Source organism: Mobula hypostoma, chromosome 10 (genome assembly GCF_963921235.1).
Source record: "Mobula hypostoma chromosome 10, sMobHyp1.1, whole genome shotgun sequence".
Lineage (NCBI taxonomy): Eukaryota > Metazoa > Chordata > Chondrichthyes > Myliobatiformes > Myliobatidae > Mobula > Mobula hypostoma.
The window spans coordinates 29,241,856-29,254,709 of NC_086106.1; the positions used below are offsets into that span (position 1 = coordinate 29,241,856).

Consider the following 12,854-nt stretch of genomic DNA (forward strand, 5'->3'; position numbering starts at 1 on the left):
GTGCCACCCTGACGCGCGTGTTTTTGCCCCTGGCTCGCTTGGCCCATGGGCAAAGGAGGGATGCAGCATCGCCAGCAATGGTATGCCTCTAGAATAACTGTCACAACCGAAAGGGTCGCACGGACACACTTGACAAGGCAGCAGAACAATAAAGGGAAGACTCCGGCAAAGAATGATCATTTGTCCCAGCCAGAAATGACGTTTGAAAACTTGCAGATAGACTTTGTGCATCTGCCAGTGGAGAAAGGCTACTAGCATATATTGGTGGTAATAGATATGTTCTCTCGGTGGTGGAGGCATACCCGGCCAGGAAGATGACGCTAGGACAGCAGCGAATGCCCCAATGAAGGAAATCATACCAAGACTTGGGATTCCATTGTGCATCAATAGTGATCGAGGGACTTATTAGTGCAAGGGCTGAAAGACGCCCTGGGATTTCAGTGGATGTTACACATCCCCTATCAACCTCAATCCTCGGGAAGGGTGGAAAGGGTAAATGGAGAAATAAAAACTGCACTAGGCAAAGCGTGTCAGCAGAATGACCTTAAATAGCTAGAGGCTTTGCCTCTGGCAATGTATGCTTAGCGAAACTGGAAGGAGTACGGGGCTCACTGCTCATGAAAGACCGATGGGTAGACCAATAACAACGGGGCTGAAGCCCCCGATGACACTGGAGAGAGTAGCTTTGATCTGGAACGATGATAAAATATGCGCAAGCCCTGTGTCAGGAGGTGGAAAAGCTACATGACCAACTGAGGTATAGAAACATAGAAAATAGGTGCAGGAGTAGGCCATTCGGCCCTTCGAGCCTGCAGTGCCACTCAGTATGATCATGGCTGATCATCCAACTCAGAACCCTGTACCTGCCTTCCCTCCATACACCCTGATCCCTTTAGACACAAGGGCCATATCTAACTCCCTCTTAAATATAGCCAGTGAACTGGCCTCAGCTGTTTCCTGTGGCAGAGAATTCCACAGATTCACCACTCTCTGTGTAAAGAAGTTTTTCCTCATCTCGGTCCTAAAAGGCTCCCCTTTATCCTCAAACTGTGACCCCTCGTTCTGGACTTCCCCAACATCGGGAACAATCTTCCTGCATCTAGCCTGTCCAATCCCTTTAGAATTTTATACGTTTCAATCAGATCCCCCCTCAATCTTCTAAATTCCAACGAGTATAAACCTAGTCGATCCAGTCTTTCATCGTATGAAAGTCCTGCCATCCCAGGAATCAATCTGGTGAACATTCTTTGTACTCCCTCCATGGCAAGGATGCCTTTCCTCAGATTAGGGGACCAAAACTGCACACAACAGGGGATGCTCACAATGCTTAAATTCCCCTGACCGAAGGAAATGTGCACCCCTTCAAACCAGGGGATTGGGTATATGTTCAAACAATGATAAAAGATTCTTTCTCTCCTAGGTGGAGCGGACCCTAGCAAATCCTGTTGGTCACTGGGCCTGCAGTGAAGGTAGAAGGAAGCCCCGAATAGATACACACCACTCAGCGCAAACGGCAGCATGCAAAAGGAAAGGAACAATAGACTTGAGTGAATAGCACCTGTTCAACTGCAGAGTACAGTGATAGGAGCCACACCATCACTAATCTTGCAGACCCCATAAAGAAATCAGTGACTAAAATAAAACAGGCAGGTGGGCAGTTCCACAACTATAACTCACCTGGGGGAGAGTGGTGGCCGCTTGGAAATTGGTGGGGAACGCTGATACATTATGTGATCATACTTGTAATTGTGGTAATTTATGTCCTGGCCACGAGATTCCTCTGTGCCCTACCACCTTCCAGAGGACAGGGCCCGATAGCTCTAGCCCCCATGTATGTACAAAGACCAACTGGAAGGCCTGGAACCTCTAGGGAATGGAGGAGGAAGAGGATAGTAGTGATAGCTATGATGAGGAGGAGTGTCTGAAAATGCGCCCCTTTCCTGAGGGTTATGAGGCCCCCGTCCAAGAGATAGTCTCAATGAGAGAATATGAATGTGAACAGGGCAAACGATATGAGTGTTGATCTAGAAGATCAACAAGGAGGGATTTGTGGAGGAAAAGGGTTAATAAGCTATGTGACTAGGGACAGTGGACACTGCAAAGCAAAGTCCCTTGAATGCATATAGGAAACAGTACGTGTTAACTCTTGCGAGATAAGGTACGAGTCTAATCTGCTGTGATCACAGAAACAAAAACTTAGGTGCTGAGCTCTGCAAGATAGTTTCACTTGTAACACTTCTTTCTCTCTAAGCTTTTTTTTCTAGTGAACGTTAACATACTGTTAGTGTGGTAATATTTCTATACAATGATCAGATATATTATAATAAGTCTGCTGTTACTGTGCTCAGCTGTATAAAAGGAAGCTATTGTAACAGGAGAGTAGAGTCGAGTGCCGGTGGAGACCATCCATCTATCTATCTATCTATCTATCTATCTCTATCTCTCTCTCTCTCTCTCTCTCTCTCTCTCTCTCTCTCTCCCCCCTCCCCCCCCTCTCTCCTTGGTACCAAGTAAAACAAAGGTCCCAAAACGAGACTCAGGAGTTGAGCATTCTTTTCACCCAAGGTCAAATTTCCACGACTATTTATCAAGATGCTATTAAGGGGTAGAGCACAGGGCTTGCCCTGAAGAAATGACAAAGTAGGAAATTACAAACTGTGGTATCAGTACTTGTAGTTCTTCATTGTCTATTTAGCCTGTGAATAATCAGTTTTTCTTCCAATATGTATTGGTGGCACAGACATATACAGCAACAGCAGCAACAAGTTTTACAAAGGGATGGAAACAATGTCCTTTGAAAGGTTGCAATGTCACAATCGTAAACATGATTAGAGAGAGGAATAACATTGTCTCAGCTAGCAGTAAATGTGGTAACAAAGAAGAACCTGACAATCCAACGCAGTGATACAGATCAATACTTGTGGAAATATGTTGTTATCGTGTTACAACTTTAAACCCTGCTGGTTTCCTTGGCTGAGAATACACACTCCAGTCCCACCAAACCCGTGAGACTGAGATCACTCTCCTAGCCCAAACCCCGGTTTGTGTGGATGCTGTGTAATTTGCTACCCTGTTACAACTCAGTGCCAAAAAATAACAGACAGTACACTGCATAAAGGAATTATACTTATGAATCTTAACTAAAGGGGAAAAAAAACAAAAAGAGACCTTTATAGTTAAACAATCAAATACTTTATACTTTATTGTCACCAAACAATTGATACTAGAGCGTACAATCATCACAGCGATATTTGATTCTGCTCTTCGTGCTCCCTGGAGTACAAATCGATAGTAAATATTAAAAAATTAAATATAAATCATAAATAGAAAATAGAAAAGGAAAAGTAAGGTAGTGCAAAAAACCGAGAGGCAGGTCTGGATATTTGGAGGGTACGGCCCAGATCCGGGTCAGGATCCATTCAGCAGTCTTATCACAGTTGGGAAGAAGCTGTTCCCAAACCTGGCCGTACGAGTCTTCAAGCTCCTGAGCCTTCTCCCGGAGGGAAGAGGGACGAAAGGTGTGTTGGCTGGGTGAGTCGTGTCCTTGATTATCCTGGTAGCACTGCTCGGACAGCGTGCGGTGTAAAGTGAGTCCAAGGATGGAAGATTGGTTTGTGTGATGTGCTGCGCCATGTTCACGATCTTCTGCAGCTTCTTTCGGTCTTGGATAGGACAACTTCCATACCAGGTTGTGATGCACCCCAGAAGAATGCTTTCTACAGTGCATCTATAAAAATTAGTGAGGGTTTTAGGGGACAGGCCAAGTTTCCTTAGCTTCCTGAGGAAGTAAATGCACTGGTGCTTCTCAAAATGTGCACATGTTCGAGAAGCACAAGAGAGCTGATTTGCCCACTGCCCGGATAATCTCAACCTAACCTTATAGTGACACGCTCTTCATTCTCCCGGTCCATGAAATGCCAATAAAAAACGGCATGATACCCAAAAGGCAAGAGAGAACCAGTAAGTTAAACCCAAGCTGGGTCCACAGAAAACAAGTCACTAGTAAACTCAGTGACAGGTTGGAGTGATGCTGAATCCACAGTAAACACTGTCAATGTAACCCATGCAATCCCAGGCATACAGATGCTAGATAATGATGTCTAAAAATATAATTACCCTTAGAATTACATGCCTTTCATTATCTTGGTCCATGGGATAAACACAAGCTGGGCCTGATCAATCCTGGCTGGGTCACTCTTCCCAAAATTCATATTCACCGATCCTCAGCCAATCTCAGCACCTGGCTCCATCAAATCACGGTCCCCCATTGGGAATCCTACAACTGGTTCTCTCCAGCATCTTCTCTCTTCATCTCCTGCTGAACAAAAAAAAACCCCAGACCAACCTTAGTGCCCCTCATAAAACCTTTCCCTGCACTCTTCTCTCAAACCTTCTCCCACCTCCACAATCCTAATTTGATGACACACATTTGATTCCTCAGCATCCCTTATCTTTAACGATAACCCAAACAGACTGCTCTTACAGAACTGCTATAATGAAATACCTACAGCACAGCAGTGAAAATGTGAACACACTGATTCCTCACTTGACTGCAGACACGTGCAAGTGTTCAACTTGACTCCACCTCAGATTCCGAGCTAGTGCAGAGTAATCCCCCAGAAGCTTTTCCAATATTTAATCATTGAACAGTTGGTTCATAAAATTGAGAAGTATCAAGAAGGAGTTTGGATTTTTACATACTAATCCACCTACTTGTTCTATTAAATGATATGCATCTAAAAATGGAGTTTATTTGGCTTCCTGTCATCAAAAAGGAGAATTTTGTGTTTGTCTTGGGGACTTAGTTAAGAATGGTGTGGCAGGTTTGTTTCTTATGATAATTGTTCTCTATTTATTTTGCCTGTCAATAACAGGACATTCCTGAAATTTGCTTTGGTGAATGATACTTATTCCACTGCTACTTCAAGCACATATTGCAAGAAGGGATCTTTAATTTGCAGTTTGATTAGCCCTGGTGTTTTGGTTTCCAATGTGCTGAGGGACTTACCTTTAGCTGGGCAAGCATTACCCAAACCAGTTGTAAAACCACCTGTTGAACTGAAGGCACACATCAATGATACTGCTGAAGGCTTGCTTAGATATGTACCTCCTGTCCTTCCACCTATCCCTCATTTTACTGCAGAGTGGGATAGAGTTATTAACCAGAATTAACCTATTATTAGACAATGGGATGAACTATCCAAGACTAGTAAAGATTATATGGATTTTGCTTATGATTTTTTGCATAATCCACCCTTTTGGAGTAAAGTTTGGACCTGGGGACTGAATATTTATGTACATCTTTGGATTTGTATTATTTCACATGTTATTATTGTTCTGCCTTTTGTTCTAATGATTATCCAATGTATTTTCCCAAACATTTTTGATGGCAACTTAACAACTTTGTGTTTTGTGCTAAATACCATTCCAAATCTCTTTTTGTTGATTTTGTCTGACTTTATACCATGATAGTCTATATATTGGCGAGACTCGACGCAGACTGGGAGATCATTTCACTGAACACCTATGCTCTGTCCACCAGAGAAAGCAGGATCTCCCAGTGGCCACACATTTTAATTCCACGTCCCATTCCCATTCTGAAATGTCTATCCACGGCCTCCTCTACTGTCAAGATGAAGCCACACTCAGGTTGGAGGAACAACACCTTATATTCCGTCTGGGTAGCCTCCAACCTGATGGCATGAACATTGACTTCTCAAACTTCCGCTAATGCCCCACCTCCCCCTCGTACCCCATCCGTTATTTAGTTTTATACACACATTCTTTTTCTCCCTCTGTCCCTCTGACTATACCCTTTGCCCATCCTCTGGGTTTCCCCCCTCCCCCTTTTCTTTCTCCCTGGGCCTCCTGTCCCATGATCCTCTCATACCCCTTTTGCCAATCAACTGTCCAGCTCTTGGCTCCATCCCTCCCCCTCCTGTCTTCTCCTATCATTTTGGATCTCCCCTTCCCCCTCCCACTTTCAAATCTCTTAATCTCTTACTAGCTCTTCTTTCAGTTAGTCCTGAGGAAGGGTCTCGGCCTGAAACGTCGACTGTACCTCTTCCTAGAGATGCTGCCTGGCCTGCTGCGTTCACCAGCAACTTTGATGCATGTTGCTTTATACCATGATGTTGTCTTTCAGTATGATGTAATGGTACCTCATTATATTTTGTTAATTGCTTTGATATATGGTATGAATTCAGGTATATTTTATCATGTTTCTTTTATATGCTGTTGTACTGATAATATTTTTAATTGTCTAGTGTTTTGATAAGACTTTTGTATCTATGTTTTATAGTCTGATAATCTGTAAGCATCTTTATCAGTCTTATTTGACATAGTCATGAATGCTGGTGCTCCTTTTGTACCGTATTCACTCATAGAATCAGTAGTGTAATCCCAAAATTTTCTGTGGATCAGAAGGAGAAAGATGTTGGCCATGGAGGAGTTAAAATAAGGAAGAAAACATCAAACTTGAATGGGTCAAGGACAGTGGAAACAGATAAACCAAATGACTTTGTTCTTGTCATGAGGTGGAAGGAATGGAGCTGCAATTTTGTGAAGCTGCTCTGCATCCTCCATTTTGTGAACTGGAGTTGCTTGGCTTGATCAATGTTTTAAACTAGACACAATAATGATCCAAGTAATCTGCAGGACTAGAGATAATTTTCCAAATAAGAAGTTATTTGTGAGGTGTTCTTTGGTTAGGTATAACGTACAGGTTTGTGAATGGTGGGGGCTGTGTCTGGGCTGAGTGATTTGGGCTGGCTGCTGGTTTGGTAGCTGATTTGAAACAAAGAGGCATAAATTACCAGTTGTCGCTTGCAGAAGAGAGCAATAAATGGATGCTGGCTTGGATCCATCAAGGTGTGTTAGGTCAGTCAAGATGACCGGTAGCCAATAACACTGAAATTTGAATTGGTAAGGAATGAATATAAAAACAGAGGATTTGAATGTTAAATAGCTAACTTCACAGATTCATCATGACAAGGAACCCCCATGCCAGCAGCTCAAGGAAGAAGGATCAATTATCTGGCCAATAGAGATCCCCTATTTCAGTGGTATAAATTGGGGAAATGGTCTGAGTAGGTATTCTTACAGAGGGAACAGTAGAATTTGTGTTTTAAGTTGTTAGCCTGGGGTCAACATAATTACGTTGTTTGTGCTGAGACAATCAAGTGCATTTGATTTATTGAGAGTTGCATAGTGAGTTTCCTAACCTAGTTCCGTTGATGAATAGTCAACACCTTCCTGAGTTTATAATCCTACTATGTTCCATGGGAAAGAATCCAGCAGAGGGAATGTGTTATAAACAGAAAGAGTGGTGAGGGGTGGTAGGAGGAGAAATATTAGGTGCATTGAAGAAACTCCCAGATACACACGTGGATGGTAGAAAAAGAAAGGGCTACAAAAGGAGAGAAGGATTAGATTGCTTTTAAGAGTAGATTAAAAGGTTGGCACAACATCGTGCACCAAAGGACTGATAGTGTTCTATGTTCTATTCAGTCTATCTTTATAACTTAACTTTCAGTCCTGATATCATCCATGTGATGATACAGGCTTGTTCATGCCCATCCCTTCAGCTTGTCGACATTCCCTCAATGTCTCCCCACATCCTCCTCAAACCCAGTTCATTCACACAGAACAGATCTATTTATAATCGATGCAGAATACAAATGTACCTGCAGTTCCAGGGGAAACAATCCAAATGTGCCCAGTAACCAGGGTCCAAACCTGGATGTGATCAACAGCAGCAATAACTGCAGAATTAGTTCCTTCAGTCACTTGTGAACTCACCACTGTCTCAGCAGCTGCCGTGTTTAAATGCCCTGCATACCTTTAAAATTTCCCTCCAGTGACAAGTGAGTTCATCGATGTCTACAGAGGTGAGATGACTGAATGATGTTCAACAGGGCAGGTGAATGGTCTCTACCCAGTGTGAATTCGTTGGTGCCTCACAAGGCTGGAGGACTGCACGAATCCCATTCCACATTCTGAGCAGACGAACGGCCGCTCCCCGGTGTGAACACGCCGGTGTATCAGTAGACTGGACGACTGAGTGAACCCCTTCCCACACTCGGAGCAGGTGAACGGCCGCTCCCCTGTGTGGACTCGCTGGTGTCTCTGCAGGCTGAAGGAATGATTGAAAGCCTTCCCACAATCGGAGCAGATGAACGGCCGCTCCCCGGTGTGGACACGCTGGTGACACTGCAGGCTGAAGACGTGCCTGAAACCCTTCCCGCAGTGAGAGCAGATGAAAGGCTTCTCCCCAGTGTGAACCCGCTGGTGAGCCAGCAGATTGGACGACCGGGTGAATCCCTTCCCGCACTCCGAGCAGGTGAACAGTCTCTCCCAGGTGTGAGTTTGCTGGTGCATCAGTAGGCTGGACGACTGAGCAAATCCCTTCCCACATTCACAGCATCTGAACGGCTGCTCACCAGTGTGAATTCGTTGGTGGGTCTGAAGGTTAGACGCCTGAGTGAATCCCTTCCCGCACTCGGAGCAGATGAACGGCCTCTCCCCGGTGTGAACTCGCTGGTGCGTCAGAAGCTTAGCCAACCGAGTGAATCCCTTCCCACACTCGGAGCAGATGAACGGTGTCTCCCCAGTGTGAATTCGTTGGTGCCTCACAAGGCCAGAAGACTGAGTGAATCCCATCCCACACTCGGAGCATTTGAACGGCCTCTCCCCGGTGTGAATTTGCTGGTGCCCCAGGAGGTCAGATGACCGAGTGAATCCCTTCCCACACTCGGAGCAGATGAACGGCCTCTCACCAGTGTGAATTCGTTGGTGTGCCATAAGCTTCGATGCCTGAGTGAATCCTTTACCGCACTCGGAGCATTTGAACGGCCTCTCCCCGGTGTGAATTCGCTGGTGCCTCAAAAGGCCAGACGACAGAGTGAATCCCATCCCGCACTCGGAGCAGGTGAACGGCCTCTCCCCGGTGTGAATTCGCTGGTGCCTCAAAAGGCCAGACGACAGAGTGAATCCCATCCCGCACTCGGAGCAGGTGAACGGCCTCTCCCCGGTGTGAATTCGCTGGTGCAGCAGACAGTCAGATGACTGAGCGAATGCCTTCCCACACTCGGAGCAGGTGACTGGCCTCTCCCCAGTGGGTGTTTGCTGATGATCCATCAGGTCACTGTGTTGCTTGAAGTTTTTACCGCTGTTGGATGTGTCACTCTCACAGTGAAAGCTGGACCATGACCTTTCACTGGCACGTCACCAAGTGGGATGAGCAAGTGAATCCTCTCCCACACGCAAAGCAGGCTAGCGGTCTCTCCCCAGTGAGAATTTGCCGGGGTCTCATCAGGTCAGATGATTGAGAGAGTCCCTTCATTCACCTGAAGCAGGGTGATAATGTTTCTCTGGAACCATAGTGATCAGATGACCAAATTAATTACTGTCCTCAAGTGGAAACCGGTGGAAAGAAGGTTTGAATGTTCTCAGGGAAATGGATCAAGTTTATCTCAGTCAAAAGAAGGAATGTTTCACTGGTGCAGAAACAAGGATGTGGAGAACACGTTCCCAGTCACAGATCAGGTGAGCTCACCTCCCCCAGCGTGTCACACACGGTCTCTCGTTGCAGTGGGTGTTCCTTTCCCAGTCTGCACTGGCGTGATCACTGCCCGCTCCTTCACAGGCTGGAAAAAGTTACAAGGCTTCCCTGCAATCCTCATGAAAGTGGTTTCTTTCCTCCCCGCCGTAGACAGTGTCTCACTCCCCAGCTGTGTCACGGTCGGTGCCCTGCAACAGCCCTCACTGCCTGGGGTCTGAAGTGAAACAAACCAGCATCTCTCCTTCCACGTTCACAGGCCGATGACATTCAGGTGCTCGGGAGCTGAGTGGGGTGTAGACCTGATATGATATTCCATCTGAGATACCCAGTCGCAATTCCTCCACCTTTGATGTCCTGTAAAAAGTTACAAAAATCATCAGTAAGTACAGGGTAGTGAATCAGAACAGATCACTTTAATCTCCTGGGTCAGCTGTGACTCAGTTGGTAGCTCTCTAAAGGCTGATTTATATTTTTGCATCAAATGTATGCCATAGCCGCGTACCCTACGCTGTACTCTACGCAAACCCTACGCTGTACTCTACGCAAACCCTACGCCGTAGCCTAACGGGCACCTCTCCCAAAATGTAACTATGCGTTGCGGTGTCACAGACCACAACAACTGTGATTGGCCCGCTTGGTAGCCTCGCATTTCCTCCTACGCTGCAGTAGCTTCCCATTGGGTGAATAAAGGGCAGGGAAGGAACTCTGGCTGCAATGCTTTCCATAAAGCTTTACAGACCTCCGGAATTATGGAGGACCCTGTGCTTGACGCCAGTTTGTAGCGAGCTGCTACAGCCTGTTGACTTCCACCTGAAGCTAAAACTCGAATGGTGATTGCCAGTCTGAGTATACTGTGCGTACACTGATGTGGAATAAATGGTTGGAGACGATGAACCAAATCGTCAAATCTACCTGCCAACATTAGAAAATATTTGAAATGCAGTTCCTCGTCCATGTCTCTCAGTGGCCGGACAAGCACAGAAAATTCACCCTCCTTCAGTTTCTGTCGCCATTGTTTGAAGTTTGAGTTTCTTCATGCTGAGTTTCAACATGAAGAAACTCAACACAGTGGCATAGAAACCCCACCGCCAACTAGTGTTTTGGTGGTGAATTGCAGAGCGACGCAGACACACCAACACACAAGTATGGCGTAGCCCACTTGCGTAGGCTATGGCGTAATTTAGTACGCACAAGTATAAATCAGCCTTAACTATGACACTCTGATTGTAACAACTTAGAGAAGTTTGGATAGGTACATGGATGAGAGGGGTAGGGAGGCCTATGATTCAGATATGAGTAGATGGGTCCCAGCAGACATGGACTAGATGGGCTGAAGGGCATATTATTGTGCTGTAGTGGTCTAGGATTTTCCTGCCTCTGTGTCAGGCTCAGGGGCTTGTGTTCCATTCCAGAGACTCGAGCACAAGACTGGACAGAGTGTTCAATTAGTTCACATTCAGATCACAGATCACTGCATAAAGATTAGAAATCCCTTATACAAACTTCTGAAATTCTTTGCCAGGCTCGTAATAGTGGTGGAATCACAGGTGATATCAAAGCACCTTTGGGCCGTAAGGGAGTTGAGGAAGTGGACTTCTGCACTGTGAAGTCCTACATGAAAAACCAGCCTGATGAAGAACAAGAGACCTGCTAATCAGGGGCGAGGGGGGGGGGGGTGGAAACAACATTATTGACCAGGACATGAGGCACAAATGCCCAGCCCTTCTCCCAAACATTATTCCAGAAAGGCAGTGCTCTGACGTCTAAATCAAAACCTCTGATCTGATTTTCAATCTGGATAAAATCAATGGAGAATAAAAACCAAATTAATGCAGATTTAGTGTATATAGTCGGCATGTAATTGTGTAAAAGGACTTCTTTCTGTGCTCTATCTCTCTAGGACTCAAACATAGACTCACGAGAAGAAAATACAGGTCGACTTTTTTTTGTTTTGTTGCTGTTGTGATTAGAAGAACAGAATAGGGTACATATACAGTATCTGATCTTCAGAAGGACTTTGAAGGTTTTGAATCAAAATTAGGGTACCATGTAATGTAGTAGTTAGTGTAACACTATTACAGCAACAGAGACCGGGGCTCAATTCCCACTACTGTCTGTCAGTAGATTGTACATTCTCTCTGTGACCTCTGGGTGCTCAGCTTCCTCTCACTTTCCAAAGCTGAACAGTTCAGTATTCTAACTGGTAATGGGTGTCATTGGCCAGCATGGGCTCACTGGCCCAAAAAGACCTGTAATTGTGCTGTATCTCTAAAACATGAAAAAGAGGTTGGCGATATTATATTGGTGAGAATTCAGGCTTGCATAATGGAAATCAAATGATTTGAGTAATCAGGGTTTTTCTAGGCTGGGAAACTGTAAGGATTGATGCAGGGGGCCATGATCAATGATTTGAGGCCAAGTGTTGCTCATGGTGCAGAACTGGGCAATTGTGTGCATTTTAACAAGGATACAGAAAGTTATTTATTAATTTTGTTGATTTTTGGGATGCCGTGCAGATTGGGCCCCTCAAGCCACACCACCTAGCAATCCACCTACTGAACACTGGCCTAATCAGGGGACAATTTACAATGACCAATTAACCTACCAACTGGTACCTCTGATTGAGAGAAAACCAGAGCACTCGTGATCTCAGGGAGAACGTACAAACTCCCCGCAGACAATGGCTCACTAGTACTGTGCTAACCACCACACAACCTTTGCCACCCATATTCAGTGAGGAAGATACACATTTCATTTGGCTCCTTAGAGATGCCCTCTTTGGTCCTGGAGGGGCCCTACAGCCCACAAGAAGGTCCTTTGATCCAATTACATGGTAACTACATACATTAAATTTGCATCAATTATGTTTTATTCTCCCTTGATTTAAAAATCCCTTGATTTATTTTCTCTATTTAGTAGTAATATTGTTCAGTTCCGCTTTATCCACGCTGAGATCCGGATTTGTGTCTGGAAGCCTCACCACCGGTTCCCAACTCGTCTGCCTGAGCACCGGCGACTGATGGGATCAATGGCCGCCTCCCTACCCACAATTCACTCCAGCCACTCCACGCATGCGCCACCGCACATATTTTAGGCCTACAGTAGCGCCTCGGGTCGGCGGCAGGTTTAACCTCACCGGGACGATTGCAGAGCCCGTACCGGATCGTTCCCCCCGCCGGGAGCTTCTCTTTGATGTTGATGAAACGCCGCAACCCGGCGCTCAGCTCCAAACCTCCGCCGAACAGTACGATCGGCTGACGTCAGGCGCATGCGCTCTGGGCTTCTGAGCAAT

The 12,854-nt window shown here is 45.6% G+C and overlaps 1 protein-coding gene across 1 annotated transcript; it reads right to left on the reverse strand.

The window, feature by feature from the left end:
* Window positions 1-5,982: 5,982 nt before the first annotated feature.
* LOC134352764 (zinc finger protein 229-like) lies at window positions 5,983-12,817 on the reverse strand. The gene is made up of 2 exons (XM_063060197.1): window positions 12,699-12,817; window positions 5,983-9,916 (listed from the first exon to the last, which is right to left on the reverse strand). Exon 2 carries the CDS (start codon window positions 9,136-9,138, stop codon window positions 7,933-7,935), a length of 1,206 nt encoding a protein of 401 aa, XP_062916267.1. The 5' UTR covers window positions 9,139-9,916; window positions 12,699-12,817; the 3' UTR covers window positions 5,983-7,932.
* Between the last annotated feature and the right edge of the window lie 37 nt (window positions 12,818-12,854).